The following is a 19,614-nucleotide window of genomic DNA, read 5'->3' as shown; positions in this document are numbered from 1 at the left end:
ATTTAATTTTAATTTAATTTTAATTTAATTTTAATTTAATTTAATTTTAATTTAATTTTAATTTAATTTTAATTTAATTTAATTTAATTTTAATTTTAATTTAATTTTAATTTAATTTTAATTTAATTTTAATTTAATTTTAATTTAATTTTAATTTAATTTTAATTTAATTTTAATTTAATTTTAATTTAATTTTAATTTAATTTTAATTTAATTTTAATTTAATTTTAATTTAATTTTAATTTAATTTTAATTTAATTTTAATTTAATTTTAATTTAATTTTAATTTAATTTTAATTTAATTTTAATTTAATTTTAATTTAATTTTAATTTAATTTTAATTTAATTTTAATTTAATTTTAATTTAATTTTAATTTAATTTTAATTTAATTTTAATTTAATTTTAATTTAATTTTAATTTAATTTTAATTTAATTTTAATAATTTAATTTTAATTTAATTTTAATTTAATTTTAATTTAATTTTAATTTAATTTTAATTTAATTTTAATTTAATTTTAATTTAATTTTAATTTAATTTTAATTTAATTTTAATTTAATTTTAATTTAATTTTAATTTAATTTTAATTTAATTTTAATTTAATTTTAATTTAATTTTAATTTAATTTTAATTTAATTTTAATTTAATTTTAATTTAATTTTAATTTAATTTTAATTTAATTTTAATTTAATTTTAATTTAATTTTAATTTAATTTTAATTTAATTTTAATTTAATTTTAATTTAATTTTAATTTAATTTTAATTTAATTTTAATTTAATTTTAATTTAATTTTAATTTAATTTTAATTTAATTTTAATTTAATTTTAATTTAATTTTAATTTAATTTTAATTTAATTTTAATTTAATTTTAATTTAATTTTAATTTAATTTTAATTTAATTTTAATTTAATTTTAATTTAATTTTAATTTAATTTTAATTTAATTTTAATTTAATTTTAATTTAATTTTAATTTAATTTTAATTTAATTTTAATTTAATTTTAATTTAATTTTAATTTAATTTTAATTTAATTTTAATTTAATTTTAATTTAATTTTAATTTAATTTTAATTTAATTTTAATTTAATTTTAATTTAATTTTAATTTAATTTTAATTTAATTTTAATTTAATTTTAATTTAATTTTAATTTAATTTTAATTTAATTTTAATTTAATTTTAATTTAATTTTAATTTAATTTTAATTTAATTTTAATTTAATTTTAATTTAATTTTAATTTAATTTTAATTTAATTTTAATTTAATTTTAATTTAATTTTAATTTAATTTTAATTTAATTTTAATTTAATTTTAATTTAATTTTAATTTAATTTTAATTTAATTTTAATTTAATTTTAATTTAATTTTAATTTAATTTTAATTTAATTTTAATTTAATTTTTAATTTAATTTTAATTTAATTTTAATTTAATTTTAATTTAATTTTAATTTAATTTTAATTTAATTTTAATTTAATTTTAATTTAATTTTAATTTAATTTTAATTTAATTTTAATTTAATTTTAATTTAATTTTAATTTAATTTTAATTTAATTTTTCGTTAATTTGGCCGGGGATTCCTTCGGTAGTTCTTCCGAGAACTCATTCGGGAATTCCTTCGGGAATGAATTCCCGGACAAATAAACGAAAGAATTCCCGGAGAAATCCCCGAAGAAATTGCAAGAAGAATCACTTGAAGAATTCCCGGAGGGATCCCCGAAGCAATTCCCCGAGGATTTTCCAAAGGAATTCTCGGAGGAACTGCTGAAGGAATTTCCGATAGAATTCCCGGGAGAACTGACGAAGGAATCCTCGGACGATTTTACTAACGAAAGAATTCCGGAAGAATTCTTTCCGAAGGATTTCCCGGAGGAATCCTTCCGGAAGGAACTCCCGGAGGAATACTTCCCGAAGGATTTCCTCGAGGAATCCTTCCCGAAAGAATTTCCGGAGGATTCCTTCCCGGAGGAGTCATTCCCAAAGGAATTCCCGAAGGAATTCCTGGAGGAATCATTCTCGGAGGAATCCTTCCCGAAGGAATTCTCGGAGGAGTCTATCCCGAAGGAATTCCCGGTGGAATCATTCCCGAAGGAATTCCCGGAGGAATCCTTCCCGAAGGAATTCCCGGAGGAATTCTTCCTGAAGGAATCCCTGGAGGAATCCTTCCCGAAGGAATTCCCGGAGGAATCCTTCCCGAAGGAATTCCCGGAGGAATCCTTCCCGAAGGAATTCTCGAAGGAGTCCATCCCGAAGGAATTTCCGGTGGAGCCCTTCCCTAAGGAATTCCCGAAGGAATCCTTCCCCTTTTCGATGGAATTTCCGGAGGAACTCCTGAAGGAATACTTCCGAACGAACTCCCGCGATGTCCCGCGTTTCGCAGGACGCTGCATTTTTTAGTTCGTTCATACAGCTTTACAAATATTTTTTTCAATTTTTTTTGGGCCAAAATCAATGCGAAATGCACTTTTGGAGGATCCACTTTCGAGCCAGTGATGTAATCCAGATAGGCGTCCCGCGTTTCGCAGGACGCTTGCTGGTCACATTAGTTAAGGTGTCCGGGAAATCCTCCGCGGATTTCGTCGGCAGTTGCTCCGGGTATTCTTATGAAAACTCATTCGGGTATTCCTTCAGGATTTCCTCCAGGAACTCCATAGAAAACTCCCGGATGAATTCCCGAAGGAACTCCCGGAGAAATTTCCGAAGGAATTCCTGGAGAAACTCCCGAAGGAATTCTTGTAGTAGTTCCCGAATGAATTTCCACAGGAATTCCCGGATAAAATGTCGAAGAAAATTCCTCCTGAAATTTCTTTCGTGAATTTGTCCGGGAAATCCTCCGCGTGTTCTTTCGGGAACTCCTTCAAGAATTCCCTCGGTGATTCCTCCTGAAATTCCTGAAGGAATACCCGGAGGAGCTTTCGATGGAATTCTTGAAGGAACTCCTGAAGGAATACCCGAATTATTTTTTGGAAAAACCCCTGAAGTTATTTTCGATAGAATTCCCGGGGGGAACTCCTGAAGGAATTCCCGGAAGAGCTGCTGAAGGAGTCCCCAGACAAATAAACGAAAGGATTTCCGGAAGAATCCCTGACGCAATTCCTGGAGGAATCCTTGAAGGAATTCTCGAAGAAAAACTCGGAGGAATTCCCGAAAATATTTCCGAAGGATTTTCCGGATGAGTTCCTGAAGGATTTCCCGGAGATTTTCAATGGAATTTTCGGAAGAATTTCCGAAGGTTTTCCCAGCAAAATTCCCAGCGGGGTTCTCAAAGGGATTCTCGGTGGAATTCCCGAACAAATTCACTGTCAAATACCCGGAGGAATTTACGAATGAATTCCCGGAGAAACTCTCGAAAGAATTCCTTGAATGCTCGAAGAAGTTCCTGGAGAAATTTCCGAATAAATTGCCGGAGGAATTTCCTAGAGAATTCCATTAAAGAATTTCCGGAAAGATGTCCAAAAGGCGAGTAATTCCCGTAAGAATTTCGGGATAAATTCTCAGCAAATTACCCGGAGAAATTCGTCCCCAAGTTCAAAAGGGTTATTTTTTATATTCCTTCTTGAATCTTTCTAGGATTCTTGAGGAAGTCGTAATGGGATTCCGAAGAAATTCGTTTTCGAATTCGGAAGAGAATCCTATACTCAGATTCCAAATAGAATTCAGAATTTCTCAAAATCTGAAATAAAAAAATCTCTTCAGAGTCCCAAACGGATTTCTTATGGAGCCCCATAAAGATTTTTTTCCGAATCATAAACGATTTCCTTTTGGAATCTCAAGTAGATGCTCTCTGGAATCCGAGAAGGTTTCCCTTCGCAATACCCGATGGATTTGCATCAATATCTGGACAGGATTCTCTGCATGATCCTAAAACAATTTCCTAAAAAAGGATTCCTCTCCTAATCTCAAGAAGTATTATATTCTAAATTTAAGAGGGATTTCCTTTGGTTCCCCAAAAGGATTCTATAATGAATGTCAAAGGATCTATTTCACAACCTCATAAGAATCCTCTCTGGAATCCAAAAAAAATGCCTACGGAACCCCAAAAGGATTCGCACCAAAATTCCATACATTCCGTTCGGAATCACAAAAACAATATTTGGCAGGAGATTCTGAGAAAACTTCCGGAATTGAAAGCAATTCCCGGAGGAATGCTTCTTCGGCTGTTTGATTCTTAGAACACTTCCGGATTTGAAATCAATTCTCGGAGGAATGCCGGAAAAATTTGGAATTGGTGGAATTCCATTGGTGGAATTCCACATCTTCGGCTGTTTGTGCTGGCGGCGTTCTCCCGGAACTCATCCTCAGGTAGCCACAACTGCAGTTGCCTCTCGAGATGATCATCACTGCCGAAGCTTGAAGCTGATCCTGGGAGATAAGGTGATGAAGACGCAGCGATTTACAACTTGGCTATATGGCCGTGAAATAATTTCAAGAAATAAATCAAATGTTTTCATTTCTATGACAAAAATATAAACAAACGTCAATAATAAAATTGAGTTTGCTGACGTCTAATCACCTTTCTCTTTCTAGCGCGTAAGAAGGATATGCTTTGTTTTCATCGAGAAACAATGAAAACAGTTCATATATCTTTCCTACGTGCTTGAAAGAGAAAGATGATTAAACGCCAGCAAGTTCAAAATGATGAAAGAAAAAGAAAACAAGAAGAAGAACCCCAAATCAAGAGCTCGACGTGGCTTGACGATCCATAGCAAGACATCGGACCCATATCAGGCTGAAACGTCAAAGTCAATTCGCATGTTCGAAGTCAGACGGGCTCGACGCAAACGGTGCAGAATCGCGAGATGTAAGGCGGATCCTCTTGCTCTGCTCACTCTCATATCAGGCTCTGTCTCACTGATCGGGGCTTTGATGTCAAGCTTCTGTCGGACTCAGATTTCTCAGAGGGTACCTTCAGAGTACATCTCGCTTAACTTTTCAAAAGGACCTAAGTAACATTTTTTTCATGAATTAATTTGAGTACTGCAATCAAAAGCTTTCATGTTGTTCTGTTGATTGCGCTATTCAAATTAATTCATGAAAAATAATGTTACTTAGGTCCTTTTGAAAAGTTAGGCGAGACATATTCTGTTGTGTAAGGAGCTATGAGCCTCTGTACGTTTATACCCTCTAAGAAATCTGAGTCCGACAGGAGCTTGACATCAAAGTGAGGATCAGTGAGACAAAGTCCGATCTGAGTCTCAGCAGAGCAAGAGGATCCGCCTTACATCTCGCGATTCTGCACCGTTTGCGTCGAGCCCGTCTGACTTCGAACTTGCGAAATGGTTTGACGTTTCAGCCTGATATGGGTCCGATGTCTTGCTATGGAACGTCAAGCAACATCGAGCTCCTGCGATTGGCGCTTCTTCTTATTGTTTTTGTTTTCTTTCATGAAATAGAGCTTGTTGATGTCTAATCATCCTTCACTTTCAAGCACATAGAAAGGATAGGATTTCCTATGTGCTTGAAAGAGAAATATTATTAGACGTCACCAAGCTCTCATACAGAGCTGTTGTTGTTTACAGTCACTTTTTTTAATCATCGTTTATTAATAAATAATTATACATTAGGGCTACAATAAGAACAATTATTATCATCAAAATGTTAATGTAGTAAGTAGGGCCGTTATGCATCGATCCATCTTAAACATCATGTCGTCATCCGTTTGGTTTTGAATGTGGTGCTCTTCCGGGATCAGGACCAAGCATCGTCTGCAGACGACAAATCCAGTTCAGTTAGGGATCCTCTCTGCCAGATGAAATCCATCGTATGTCGGTGACGGAGGGAGGAATTCAGTATGCCGAAACGATGAAAAAAGTCCGTCCGAAGTTGTGCGCTTTGATGGATCCTCGATAGGGTGTGTTTTGTGTGGTGGATTGTGCACCGGATAGTTTTTGAAATGCGCAGAAAAACGGGAAACTAATTAATAGTGAAATAAGATTAATATTGTAGCAGACAAATCAAGAATGTATTTTTTCTTTTGCATTACAGGTGCTATCAAACGTACTTTTCATTGCCCGACATGCGCTGCAAAATAACCAAATGCCCGAAAGATTTCCCGAAGAATTACCTGGAGGATTTGCCGAAAGATTTCATGAGGAGTTCCCGTTGGGTTTCCCGGAACACTTCCACAAGGATTTTATAGAGGACTTCTCGTAGGATTTCACAAAGGTAATCCCGGAAGAATTTCCCGAAGAATTCCTGAAGATATTTCCGGAGAAGTTCCCTTAGGAACTCCCAGAAAAAGTCGCAAAGGGGTACCCGGAGGAAGCACTTCCCGAAGTATTTCCTGGAGGAAACATTTCCTGCAGGACTTTCGAAAGATTTTATGAGGACTTCCCGTTGGGTTTCTCGGAGCACTTTCAGAAGGATTTCATAGAGGAATCACGAAGGTAATCCTGGAAGAATTTCGAGAGAAAGCCATAAAGAAGTACCGGAGTGAGCACTTCCCGAAGGATTTCCCGAAGAATTTCGTAGAGGACTTCCATGGAGCACCCGAAGGATTTCATAGAGGACTTCCCGAAGGTAATTTTGGAAGAATTCATAAAAGAATTTCACGAAGAATTCCTGTAGGTTTTTCCGGAGGAGTTCCCTAAGGAACCCCTAGAGAAAGTTGCGAAAAAATACCCGGAGGAGTTTCTGGATCACTTCCCAAAAGGTTTCCTGGAGGAGTTCCCGAAGGATTTTCCGATGAAATGGAGGACTTCCTGGAGAATTACTCCAATTATTTCCCGAAGGAAATCTCGGAAGATTTTCTGGAGGTACTCCCGGATAAGTTCCCAATGGATTTCCGGAGAAAGTCGCGAAGAAAATTACAGGAGGAATTCCCCTCAGCGAATTCCATCGGGAATTTCTCCAGGGATTCCTTCGGGAAATCTTCCAGGGATTCATCTGGGCATTGCTCCTAGAAATTATCCGGGAGTTGCTTCTGGAATTTCTCCAGGAATTCCTCGGCGAATTCTTTGTTAATTCTTCCGAGAATTACTTCTGGAATTCCTCATCGAATCCCTTTGTGAATTCCTCTGGAATTTTTTTTTGGATTTCCTCCGGAAATTCCTTCGAGAATCCCTCCGGAATATTTTCGGAAATTCCCCCGGAAATTCTTTCGAGAATTCCTTCGGGTATTGCTCCTAGAATTTCTCCGGAAGTTTCTTCTTGAATTTCTCCAGGAATTCCTCGGTGAATTCTTTGGGAATTCTTCCGAGAATTACTTCTGGAATTCCTCATCGAATCCCTTTGTGAATTCCTCTGGAATTTTTTTCGGGAATTCCTCCGGGAGTTTCTTCGGGAATTTCTTTGGGAGTTCCTCCGGGCATTGCTCCTAGAATTTCTCCGGAAGTTGCTCCTGGAATTTCTCCAGGAATTCCTTGGTAAATTCCTTCGGGAATTCGTCTTTGAATTCCTTCGAATTCCTCCAGGAATTCCTTCTGAAATTCCTCCGGGAATTACTCCGAGAATTCCTTTGGGAACTCTTCCAAGAATCACTTCTGGAATCCGCTGGAATTATTTTTGGGAATTCCTCCGGGAGTTCTTCGAGAATTCCTTTGGGAATTCCTTCGGGAATTCCCTTGGGAATTCCTTTGGGAACTCTTCCGAGAATTTCTTCTGGAATTCGCTGGAATTATTTTTGGGAATTCGTCCGGGAGTTCTTCGAGAATTCCTTTGGGAATTCCTTCGGGTATTCCTTTGGAAATTCCTTCGGGTATTCCTTTGGGAACTCTTTCGAGAAATTCTTCTGGAATTCGCTGGAATTATTTTTGGGAATTCGTCCGGGAGTTCTTCGAGAATTCCTTTGGGAATTCCTTCGGGTATTCCTTTGGGAATTCCTTCGGGTATTCCTTTGGGAATTCCTTCGGGAATTCCTTTGGGAATTCCTTTGGGAACTCCTTTGGGAACTCCTTTGGGAACTCCTTTGGGAACTCCTTTGGGAATTCCTTCGGGAATTCCTTTGGGAATTCCTTTGGGAATTCCTTCGGGAATTCCTTTGGGAATTCCTTCGGGAATCCCTTTGGGAATTCCTTCGGGAATTCCTTTGGGAATTCCTTCGGGAATTCCTTTGGGAATTCCTTCGGGAATTCCTTTGGGAATTCCTTCGGGAATTCCTTTAATAATTCCTTCGAATTCCTTTAGAATTCCTTCAGAATTCCTTTGGGAATTCCTTCGAATTCCTTTGGGAATTCCTTCGAATTCCTTTGAATTCCTTCAGAATTCCTTTGGAATTCCTTGCGGAATTCCTTTGGGAATTCCTTCGAATTCCTTTAGAATTCCTTCAGAATTCCTTTGAATTCCTTCGGGAATTCCTTCGGGAATTCTTTGGAAATTCCTTCGGGAATTCCTTTGGGAATTCCTTCGAGAATTCCTTTGGGAATTCCTTCGGGAATTCCTTTGGGAATTCCTTCGAGAATTCCTTTGGGAATTCCTTCGGGAATTCCTTTGGGAATTCCTTCGGGAATTCCTTTGGGAATTCCTTCGGGAATTCCTTTGGGAATTCCTTCGGGAATTCCTTTGGGAATTTCTTTGGGAATTCCTTCGGGAATTCCTTTGTGAATTTCTTCGGTAATTCCTTTGGGAATTCCTGTGTGAATTCCTTTGGGAATTCCTGTGTGAATTCCTTTGGAAGTTCCTTCGGGAATTCCTTTGGGAGTTCCTTCGGGAATTCCTTTGGGAGTTCTTTCGGGAATTCCTTTGGGAGTTCCTTCGGGAATTCCTTTGGGAGCTCCTTTGGGAATTCCTTTGGGAGTTGCTTCGGGAATTCCTTTGGGAGTTCCTTCGGGAATTCCTTTGGGAGTTCCTTCGGGAATTCCTTTGGGAGTTCCTTCGGGAATTCCTTTGGGAATTCCTACGGGAATTCCTCCGGGAATTCCTTCGGGAATTTCTTCGGGAATTCCTCCGGGAATTCCTTCGGGAATTTCTTCGAGAATTCCTCCGGGAATTCCTTCGGGAATTTTTTCGGGAATTCCTCCGGGAATTCTTTCGAGAATTCCTCCCGGAATTCCAGAGGAATGCGATGGTGAATTTCCGAAAAAAATCCCGGAGGAATTCCCGAAGGAATTCCCGAAGGAATTCCCGGAGGAATTCCCGAAGGAATTCCCGGCGGAATTCCTGGAGGAATTCTCGAAGGAATTCCCAAAGGAATTCTCGAAGGAACTCCCAAAGGAATTCCCGAAGGAACTCCCATAGGAATTCCCGAAGGAACTCCCAAAGGAATTCCCGATGGAACTCCCAAAGGAATTCACACAGGAATTCCCAAAGGAATTACCGAAGAAATTCACAAAGGAATTCCCAAAGGAATTCCCAAAGGGATTCCCGTAGGAATTTCCAAAGGAATTCCCGAAGGAATGCCCAAAGGAATTCCCAAAGGAATTCCCGAAGGAATTCTCAAAGGAATTCTCGAAGGAATTCCCGAAGGAATTTCCAAAGGAATTCCCGAAGGAATTTCCGAAGGAATTCCCAAAGGAATTCCCGAAGGAATTCCCAAAGGAATTCCCGAAGGAATTCCCAAAGGAATTCTCGGAGGAATTCTCGAAGGAACTCCCAAAAAAAATTCCCGAAGAACTCCCAGAGGAATTCTTAAAAATAATTCCAGCGGATTCCAGAAGTGATTCTCGGAAAAGTTCCCAAAGAAATTTCCGAAGGAATTCCCGGAGTAATTCCCGGAGGAATTCCAGAAGGAATTCCCGAAGAAATTCAAGGACGAATTCCCGAAGGAATTCCCGGAGGAATACCCGGAGGAATTTCCGAAGGAATTCCCAAAGAAATCCCGGAAGAATTCCCAAAGAAATCCCGGAGGAATTTCCAGAGGAATTGCCAAAGGAATTACCCAAGGAATTCCAGAAGGAATTACCCAAGGAATTCCCGGAGAAATTCCTGGAGGGATTTCCGGAGGAATTCCCGAAAGAATTTTTGGAGGAAATCCCGAAAGAATGCTTGGAGGAATTCCCGAAAGAATTCTTGGAGGAATTCCTGGAGAAATTCCCGGAAAAAATCCTGGAGGAATTTCCGAAGGAATTCTTGGAGGAAATTCGGAGGAATTCCCGAAGGAACTCCCGGAGGAATTTTAGAAGGAACTCCCTGAAGAATTCCCGGCGGAGTTCCCAAAGGAATTCGATGGTGAATTCCCGAAAAAATTCCCGGAGGAATTCCCGAAAAAAATCCTGGAGGAATTCCCGAAGGGTTCTTACGAAGGAATTCCCGGAGAAATTCCCAAAGAAATTCCCGGAGAAATTCCCAAAGGAATTCCCGGAGAAATTCCCAAAGGAATTCCTCCGGGAATTTCTTCGAATAAATTCCAGAAGCAATTTCGTGAGGGATTCCCAAAGTAATTTCTGGGGGAATTCTCGAAAGAACTCCTGGACGAATTCCCAAAGTAATTTCTGGAGGAATTCCAGATCCCAAAAGAAGGAATACTCGAAGGAATTCCCGAAATTCCAAAGGAACTTCTGAAAATATTCCTGGAAGAATTGCCGGAGCTCCCGAAGGAATTTCCCGTTGAAAAATTTTTTCAGAGAATTTCACAAAATAATTTGGGAGATATAATCTGATTCATATAAAAGTTTCCTTCTGGAAATCTACAAATAACTTTTGGGAATCCTTGGAATCAGAAGATTTCTTCTGTAAGTCTGGGGATCCTCTCAGGATAAATGAGTTCTTCTTCAACCAATGCAATCCAATCAGTTTCAGGACTGCTTACAAAGAATTCTACTTACCAGCTAAGCCATGCACTAGTTTAGGCACGTATACATTCTACAGTACAGAGCAACTTGATCGCACCGGCTGCATTTTTACCCATCAGTTAGGGCTACGTATTTACAACATTGCTCTCGAATTCACCCTTCGGGTCCGTCCAGAAGTCGTCGATCGCAGGAATCATTGAAAGAGGCTGTACGCACGCCGACAACATTGTTGTTTGAATTGTTTGGAAGAGGTCCACCGGCTTCACTGGAGCCATCTGGAACCGCGGACTTTGGCCTTCCTTCGCCGTGTTAGTCAATGTGAACAAAACCAGAACTACTCGAAAATCTTCCAGCGGTACCAAGGAGCGTAGAATGGCAGAGCTCGCAATGATTCGTTTTTGCCTTCTTTGATCACCGATGCATGCGGTACACAACGGCCCAACGGATTCACCAGCGTTCAATAGAAGCACAGAACGGCAGCTCTGGTATTCATGTAATCTTTGTCGTCATCTCTCTCTCTGAAAGAGGATGCGAGAAGCCTAGACCAGTGATCGTATCTTCCGCCTCATCCTGCTTCTTTCTACGCCTTGAAATCTTTCGGACCCAAGCATTCCGTACATCGGATCAACAGACAAATGACAAGATTAGCGTTCTCCTCTACGCTTTCATCGTTGACCCAAACACAGAAGCGCAAGAAATGTAGATAGCGTTCGATAGTCTGTCAATAAGCTTGACCAACGGCCTACAATTCGAAAGAGCGGTCGTTAGTTAATTACTTTCCGAAATTCACGCAGCTGATACTTACAAGAACATATTTTTAATGGAGACGCCGATCGGATCCCGGTTGTGCAGCAGATTCATCTCAACCGTCAACCTCGTTGGAAGAACTGCAGCTGACAAACGGCTAAGTAACTTGGAGTACGACCTAGTTCCATTTGGAGGTTTGCTTGTGGCTTCAAAAGGTTAGCAGAGAACAGCTTGGTCTCCGGTTCCATCAGAAATACGCGGGAGATCTCCTTCCCTTAACAGGCGAAGCGAATCGTAACCGTGGCCGTATCGGAAAAGCATTCAACGAACATTACTTGTAATGCTCCTTTTTCCAGAGGCGTCCTGTGAAGTCCTGTGTGAGATATTAGATGGTATTAGATCTCGATTATAAGATTAATTATGAATTGGTATATAGATTAATGGTATTAGATCTCGCACGATTTTTGAAAACGTCGAATATCCAAAAGAGAGCCTTCCTTTGTTTAATTTCGCTTTCGATTATTACAATGCCACACAAACATTTAGGTCGGATTTTTAGCAGAGATCTGAAGCAATTAACTAGCATGCTGAGATGAAAATATTGCACATTTTAGACAATATTGCGATATTAGCGAAAGAGAGTTTAATGAAAGAGAATTTTTAATATGGACATAGGTGCCGTACACATATTACCTAAGCACTTATGGGGGGAGGGAGCGTCGGTCTATCTTACGCTCCATATAAATAAAAAATCATCTGTGCGAAAAAAAAATTACAAGGGGGAGGGGCGGTCGAAAACCCAGAAAATATGCTTACGTATAAGTGTACGACCCCGTACGACGTTTTCAAAGATCATGCTAGCAGTTGTAAATGGTTTCCATTTTAAACAATTTTATCCACAAATCACTGTTCTACTTACACTTCAGGGGTTTTTTATTCTACTATTTGATCCTCTACATAGATAGCAGCACGACGGACTTTGTCCTGACTGAACTCCTTACTGTGTACGTAAGACCCAGCCAACGTATAGACGTGGATTGTTCGTTGATTAATTTCAGGCATCCGGCATCGTAGATTTCACTCCCGAACGACACGACAGCTTGCGGGCTGCCCATAGATTTGCGATCTGCGATCGGCAAACATCTTTGCTGCTGCTTGGATACCGGCGTTTAAAGCTGTTGCAACTTCGGTGAGGTTCCGGTCCATCCAGCATGGTTAGCGCAGTGGCAGCGGCAGGTTTTGACAGAAAATACAACTTACTATTAAAACTCGTTGCTGCGCTCTTCATTCTGGGGGCCCTTTTACGGTACTTCAGTTTCTCCTTACCAAAAAAGCCGAAACAAATCACGTCATGTTTCTCTCGTTATCCATTTACTGATCCGAGTAAGCATTCTCCTGGTCGGACAGGTACATTAAGTTTTCTCCGTTAATCTCAATCCCTGGTGGAATTAGCGTTTCACCCGGAGGACTTCCCGATGAGCTTCCCGCAGAATTAACGGTAACGGTGACACAGATTCTACCGGTTCTTCCTCTTCGGAGTTATACTTCCCGGAATGAGACGCATTTTTTTCCAAAATCGTCGATTTTCACTTTTTTCGCGACCAGACCGAACCGAACAACGAAAGCAACTTGTTCACAAAGCAAAGTCAAAAAGAGCGAGAAGAAAAAAATTCGAAGTTGCTCTTTTCAAAACTATATCTTTTGTTTCATTTACTCTTACATCGTAAATAACAAACGTCAAAACATGATGACTTTGATTTTCGGTAAAAAGGGAGAAAAAGAAGAAGTTTATTTTCGCCCGACCTCGATCCATCGAGGGCGACGCTGAGAGGGTACGTTGTATGCTCTCATCGAGGCTACCTTTCCCAAACTTCCCATTTTTCTCCCATTCATATAGGGGTAACGGCTCAAACCTTGGCCCATTATGCTACGGTTGAGCACATTTATCGTTATAAATCTTCATATATTGCATTTCCAACCAGAATTATTCCACCAGCCGGCTTGCTTACATTTGGTTTTGACGCCAAATAGCAAAAAACGACGATGAATGTCCGCAATATCTCATAAAAACCAGCGAAAGTCTCGAGAGAAATGGACAAAACGTCGGCATCCTTGTCCCTATCAGGTGGATAATTTTTCAGCCCACTTGGGACGAGTGATTGTTGATTTCGAACATACGAGAGATAAAGACGGGTTGCTGTTTATAGTGCCAGTCATTTTGCTTGCGTTGAATAAAGGCAGCATGCAAACAAATAGAGAAAATCAAATCATCTTATTGAGCGTGAAATCTAATTGGTTGCATGTAAAATACTACCACACTGATTGTGAGAGTGCGTTTCAGATTCCCCCAATAGCACGCTTACCTAGGACATGCTAACGAAAATACTATTATATGAATCATTTTTTCCCAAATATTTACCATATTTGCAAGTGAAGATGTTTAGAAAAATGAAAACTGTATTAAAAACTGCAATTGCAAAAGGCTACATGTTCTAGCCCTCATGTTGTGCCTTGAAACAAATTGCATACGTTAATTATTGGCTGCCGCATAATTTTGAGATTTACTGCTAGTTAAAACCATGGCAGTTGTGTTGCTCTCGCTCTCGCGATACTCTCAAAGAAACTTTTTTCCAAAACGTCAACAATGCTTTAGGTGGGGATGATGCATAACGCACTTCTGAAGAAAGCCAATTGTAAAACTTATTCAAGGCAATTCCTTGCTTTGTACTGTGCATAAAAAGTTATAACTGTGCCAACTACTTGATATTATTACACAATTATTCATAAATACAATTATTGGATGCTTGTTTTTAACTCTGCCTGCATTGAAGTTTCATGATTGGTATGTGCGTTTGATTCCACTCCTCTCTATATCGATCAGCTGTTGTGAATCCTCTCAAAACTCTCACGTGTTTCAACTTCCCGAGTTGAAAGAATACTTTTTCGGTATCATTTAACAGATCAAAATACTTTTTGCAATAATAAATCTAAATTATGATGAAGGTATTTAACAAGTAATTTGACTTGAAATTATGCACATGAAATGACGTTGAAAGTTTATTTAATGAAACATACAATCCATTGTATCTTTCCATTATCAAATGAGAAAATGTTTGTAGGATTCGTGCGAAAGATGATAAAACTAAATATTCTTACACTAATTGAATCATTTATTTGCAAAATTATGAAGAAAATGGTGCATCGAACCACGAAAGGTCGTAAGCCGTAATGTAGGCAATTATTTTTGGTATGTTCTGCGAATGAAAACGATTATAGTGATTCGAGAAAAGCATCATGAAGGCCCATTTACAAACTACATAACGTTTTAGGCTGTGGGAAGGTACTTGTCTGAGCGTTAAGGACTTTATAAATTTCAGAACCCTACCATACATGAAGCATTACAAGAGGCTTGGTGTGGGTTGAGTTTAGCGTTATGTAATTTGCGAATGAAACTTGACCGCTGAGTGGATTAACCTGTTTTTACAAAAATTCTTAGCAACCTAATCGCAAGCATCGGAAATTCTATCTGCAGCTTTCGGTTATTTTCTCCAGTACGAGTTATTGGTGAGAATGTTTTGATTTAAGAGTTTCACCTATACTAACGTGGTGCTACAAATCGAAAGCGCATGCCACCATTTGGTTACGGGTGCCCCCAGTATTGTCCAAAAAAGTTTTGGTTTATTATTTCGCTTTACTAATGGAAATTGTGAAATAAAAATGATAGCTGACATAGTGTGGTTGTTATCCATTCATCTGATGTGCGAAAGCAGGTATGTTCATTCAGAAAACTCTTTTATTGGGCAAAATAAAAACTCTAGCACAGCCAGCCTGCATAAGTCAACGGAACATGGCTGCTAAAAAACCGAGTCAAAGTGATTTTTCACGCAAGATAATTGCTTTTAATAGTTTAAGAAGTGTATAAATTTAGAGTTATGAAGCAGATATGTGTTTGATACACTTTTCTAAAGAAGCAGTGGTTAATATCTTCCTACAAATCGACGCATTATCGCTGAAATATTGATTAATTTGCGTGATGAGCCAATGTTACATCCAGGGCCAACATTACCGCCGGTTACCCTACTTTTCCTTTTTGTATACTTCCTTTGACCGTCAGGTGCGTGAAAAGGAAGACTGTGAAGGCGATAGCAGAAATATCCCAAATTGAGGTGAATGTTCCCCTGGAGCCGACGTTCTAATACCTGAAGATGAAGGGCCTTGTGGCCAAACACTTGACATGAAAAACTAATGTACAAAACAAATATGTTAGTTGAGTTTATCGAAAAATTGGCGCATCGTCAGATACAATCAGTTCGGAGATAAAACAGACCGGCATATGATTTTCGCGAAACATGGGAAGAAGGATAACAATTTTTCACCTGCCAGCCTGCCAAATAACCATGTAACGTCATCTAACGCCAAACGGCCAACGCTTAGAAAACTTTTTCAAACAGTGATGTTAATCTTCAATTTCGTTATACTCGTAATTAGATTTACGCGGGAAATCCATCCTCATCGACATGTGCAATCTGCACAGTAATGCACTGGAGCTAATTACTCACCTGTCCTGCTTCCCTGTACGCCGGTTTGTAGTGCTCCTGGGGGTGTCGTTTCTCTATCAAATACTTTTCTTTGATGTTTTTACACTGCATTTTCATCTCCTCCTGCAGCTTCTGCTGAATTTGCTTTGGAATCGTGCTCGATCCCAGATAGCACCCGGCACTATTGCTACTGGTGCTTAGGCTAGTGTTTCCCATCCCCGTATCGATACTACGCGCCCGGAGGTGTGTGGCAGTGCTGGGATGCACTGGCGGGGTCCCAGCTCCAGCCATAACAATAGCAGCCGAAGGACCGCCCCCACCCAGTGCTAGGCTTTTCTCCAGTCGTTGTGCAAGCATTTGCTCCAGCTGTTTCGATGATTTCTGATATTGCGATATGCTTTGAATATGTTGGGGTGGTTTGGTGATGCATGTGCTACTACTAGAGGTGGCTGTATCTCGGGATTTGTACAACTCAAAGGCCATCGTTTGGCGTGTTATGAAATCAGGATCCTTAAATCCACCCGAACTAGATGATAACGAACTGTCGACACTATCGCTGGAAGTTTTTATTCGACCCAGTTCGGCTTTCTGGCTTTTCATTTGCTTGGTATCTTCCGTGGAAAAGCATGTTTTCGCCACAGTACCGGCACTGCTCAAACTGCAATTGGTGCCATTCTTGTGGCTCTGTAGGCCTTGTTTATGGCTGTTAGAGTTTAGGATAATTCCGCAGCAATCATTCGTGCAACCAAGACTAGGGGAGGAAGGGGTAACTTTTTTGTCGGAAAGCTTTTTCGTCGGATCGTTTTTACGTGGCGAGGACGACGATGCTGCTACTAAAGGGGTGGTTGACATACCGCTACCACTTCCACTGCGGCCACAACTACCGACACTGCCCAGTCGCAGCTGTTCGTCTGGAGCAGAAGTTGCGACGACATGCGATGTCGGAAAGTGACGTTTGCTGCTGCCGCATTCTAATGAATCTCCGTCGACGGATTTCGACGCTGCGGTAAAGTTTTTGCGAATTTCCTTCACTTTGCTACTGGAAACAGAATTAATGGCACTGAAACTGCCGGAATTGCCTAAGACAATGTGGTGATGGTTTGGGGGTGGAATATTGATCGGCTTGGCTGGAAGGGCTGGCTTCATACGAGGAACACCTTCTTCTGCATTTTGCCTTTTTTCACTTTGCTGTATCATTTTCAACAATGATGCTCAACACACTTGAAACTCGGTTTAATTGTAATTCACGCCAATTACAGGAATCGATATTCACTACACAACTCTAGAATACTTTTCCGCCTTATTCGAAATATCACCACGTTAAGCTCGTATCAATTCTATTTCTGCAATCACAATAATGCTTCTTTCATTTAAAAGTAATCCAATGCAATGGCTACACCTAATATAAGCCGTTTATCGGCACAATTCCTTCAATCTCGAGTTTGAAACAACACAATACCGGATGAATATATCAAATCACATATTATAGATAGTTATATCCCTCGAAATAAAAGCTAGACGCTCGTTCTCCATCCATGTTGATCTGGACACCTTCCGTACCGTAGCCCACGTAGATGGCGAATATCCTGTTATTTGACGTGCCAGCCAGACAGTGCCAGTCAGGATACACGAAAAGGGGGGCAGTGGGGTACTGCGTGGCGGAACGTACGATCTAGGGCGGTTGAACGCCAAAACATGGTTCTCCCCTTTACGCCGCGGGAAATGGCATGCGAATTTCCTTACGCGATAGACTTGCAAGTGACTTGCTCATAATGCAATATCCTAATGAAAGAGATGGAGGTAGGCCAACCCCTAATAATACTTTTCCGTTCACAGACGGGTGGGTGGAAATCCTCCCCCACGTTTCGAATAACAACAAACATATCCTGGCGGAGCATTATTATGCTGTCCGGCGAGTCATGAGGACTGGCGCGAGTGGAAAAATCTACATGGGGGAATGTGACGGGCGAAAATGTCGAAGCATGCGCTCTTCGTATGTTTGGAAAGCTTTTGAAATTGTGACATCAGTTGTCAGTGTTTGAAGGTTGTTTGTTGGTTTGAAAAAGGATACCAAATGGGGTAGGCAACGTACGCTGTTCTAAATAGCCTATTCAGATGACGCCATTTATCATAATAAATATCGTGTTAAAGTAGAGAAAGATATTTGAAGGTACCTATAAGGATTGGCATCAATCCAACAAACAATTTTAGCTGAATAAGCTAGTTTTTGAGCCGAAGAAGACTATTTTCGGTCACATAAGCGCTTCACACATCTTGAATGTTTGTTAGGAAGCTTACTTCCTAACGCACTTACTGCTTACGCACTTACTGCGCGTTTCTCTTTAATAAGTGTTTCGTACTTGACTCAACTTTGAGACAAGTACGAGGCACTGAAGAAGGCCTTACTGTTGAGGTCCAAATAAGTATCTGTCAAACATTGACGTGAATAAAGGAGGCTAGGGCGTATGCGCCATTTTACAAAATACATGTTTTCCATTTATCTCTTAACTATTTTTTGGAAAATGACGTATACCCCAACAAACATTCACTAGTTTAACTAACATCAGTGTGATGATTCAGTTCAGCACTGTGTTGAATTATGTCTGTACTATGTCTTATCGCAACTTCTGTTCAGGCTTTGTTCACACAATTTTGGAGAAGTTATACAGCTACAACATCTCATTTTGAAAAACAATTTCATTACCTGATTCGTTAAACCTCTAATAAGCATTTTATTTAGCCTTAATTCAGCTACATGTAAATTCTTCGAAAATAATAACGCATTGAGAGTAACATCATCAAGATCTCCATTGAACGTATTGCAATTGCTATTTTCATATAATCATTTTAAAATTTTCCTAAATCGGGTCTCGAACTGCTGTCATTTGATCATCCGCCGGTAACATTGCCATCCGCGCCATCCTTCATTTGTAAGTTATGGCTTACTCAATGCAAAACATAAATAATCGTATGGCTGAATATGAATCATAATTGGACTCTTAATCAACAAGTCAATCTGTCAAACTACAGTTTGTTAATAACTGGACAAGATTTTTATTTCAACCATTGTTCAGCCAGTCATAACCATTCAACACTGGGAAAAAATATAAGAAAATAATGTCAAAACGATAAAATAAAATTCGTCTCCAATGATGGGGTTTATGAAAATTTAATGAATTTATGTTCGACCTTGCTCGGAATCTCTGAATAACCAATTGCGAAATGATTGTGACATCAACATATCAACATTTATTTACATATAGAAAAAACCACTAGTACATAGGAAATCTGTAACAGATATCCAATATGGACGATTTTTTATGAATTTGTTTGTGTTCGTTTACGCACAACTTTACAACAACTGCATAAATTTTCTTCATTGCTCCAGCAATTTTGTTCGTTGTAATCTCCAACAACGTACGTCACTTTGCCAGATTACGGCAGTATGGCAGTTTTCAACATATTATTATTTATTCAGACTAAGGCCGAAGTGGCCTGTGCGATATATAAGAGTCTTCTCCATTCGGCTCGGTCCATGGCTACACGTCGCCAACCACGCAGTCTACGGAGGGTCCGCAAGTCATCTTCCACCTGATCGATCCACCTTGCCCGCTGCGCACCTCGCCTTCTTGTGCCCGTCGGATCGTTGTCGAGAACCATTTTCACC

General features: G+C 39.1%; 1 protein-coding gene and 1 long non-coding RNA gene across 2 annotated transcripts in view; both read right to left on the bottom strand.

Moving 5' to 3' along the window:
• Window positions 1–17,511, bottom strand: part of LOC134205456 (ras-GEF domain-containing family member 1B-like) — a 217,105-nt gene extending 199,594 nt beyond the window's left edge. Inside the window, exon 1 of the mRNA XM_062680711.1 lies at window positions 15,969–17,511. Coding sequence (XP_062536695.1) covers window positions 15,969–17,144 — 1,176 coding nt within the window. The 5' untranslated portion in view covers window positions 17,145–17,511. The remainder of the gene's footprint in view (window positions 1–15,968) is intronic.
• Window positions 5,578–12,422, bottom strand: LOC134208072 (uncharacterized). Its single transcript, XR_009978489.1, has 4 exons — window positions 12,329–12,422; window positions 11,468–11,782; window positions 10,696–11,404; window positions 5,578–5,908 (listed from the first exon to the last, which is right to left on the bottom strand). It is a non-coding gene; the product is annotated as an uncharacterized LOC134208072 (long non-coding RNA).
• Window positions 17,512–19,614: the final 2,103 nt, after the last annotated feature.

This window comes from Armigeres subalbatus, chromosome 1 (assembly GCF_024139115.2).
Source record: "Armigeres subalbatus isolate Guangzhou_Male chromosome 1, GZ_Asu_2, whole genome shotgun sequence".
Lineage (NCBI taxonomy): Eukaryota > Metazoa > Arthropoda > Insecta > Diptera > Culicidae > Armigeres > Armigeres subalbatus.
Note: the sequence above shows the minus strand (reverse complement) of the source record. Positions and strands in the feature narration are given on the sequence as shown.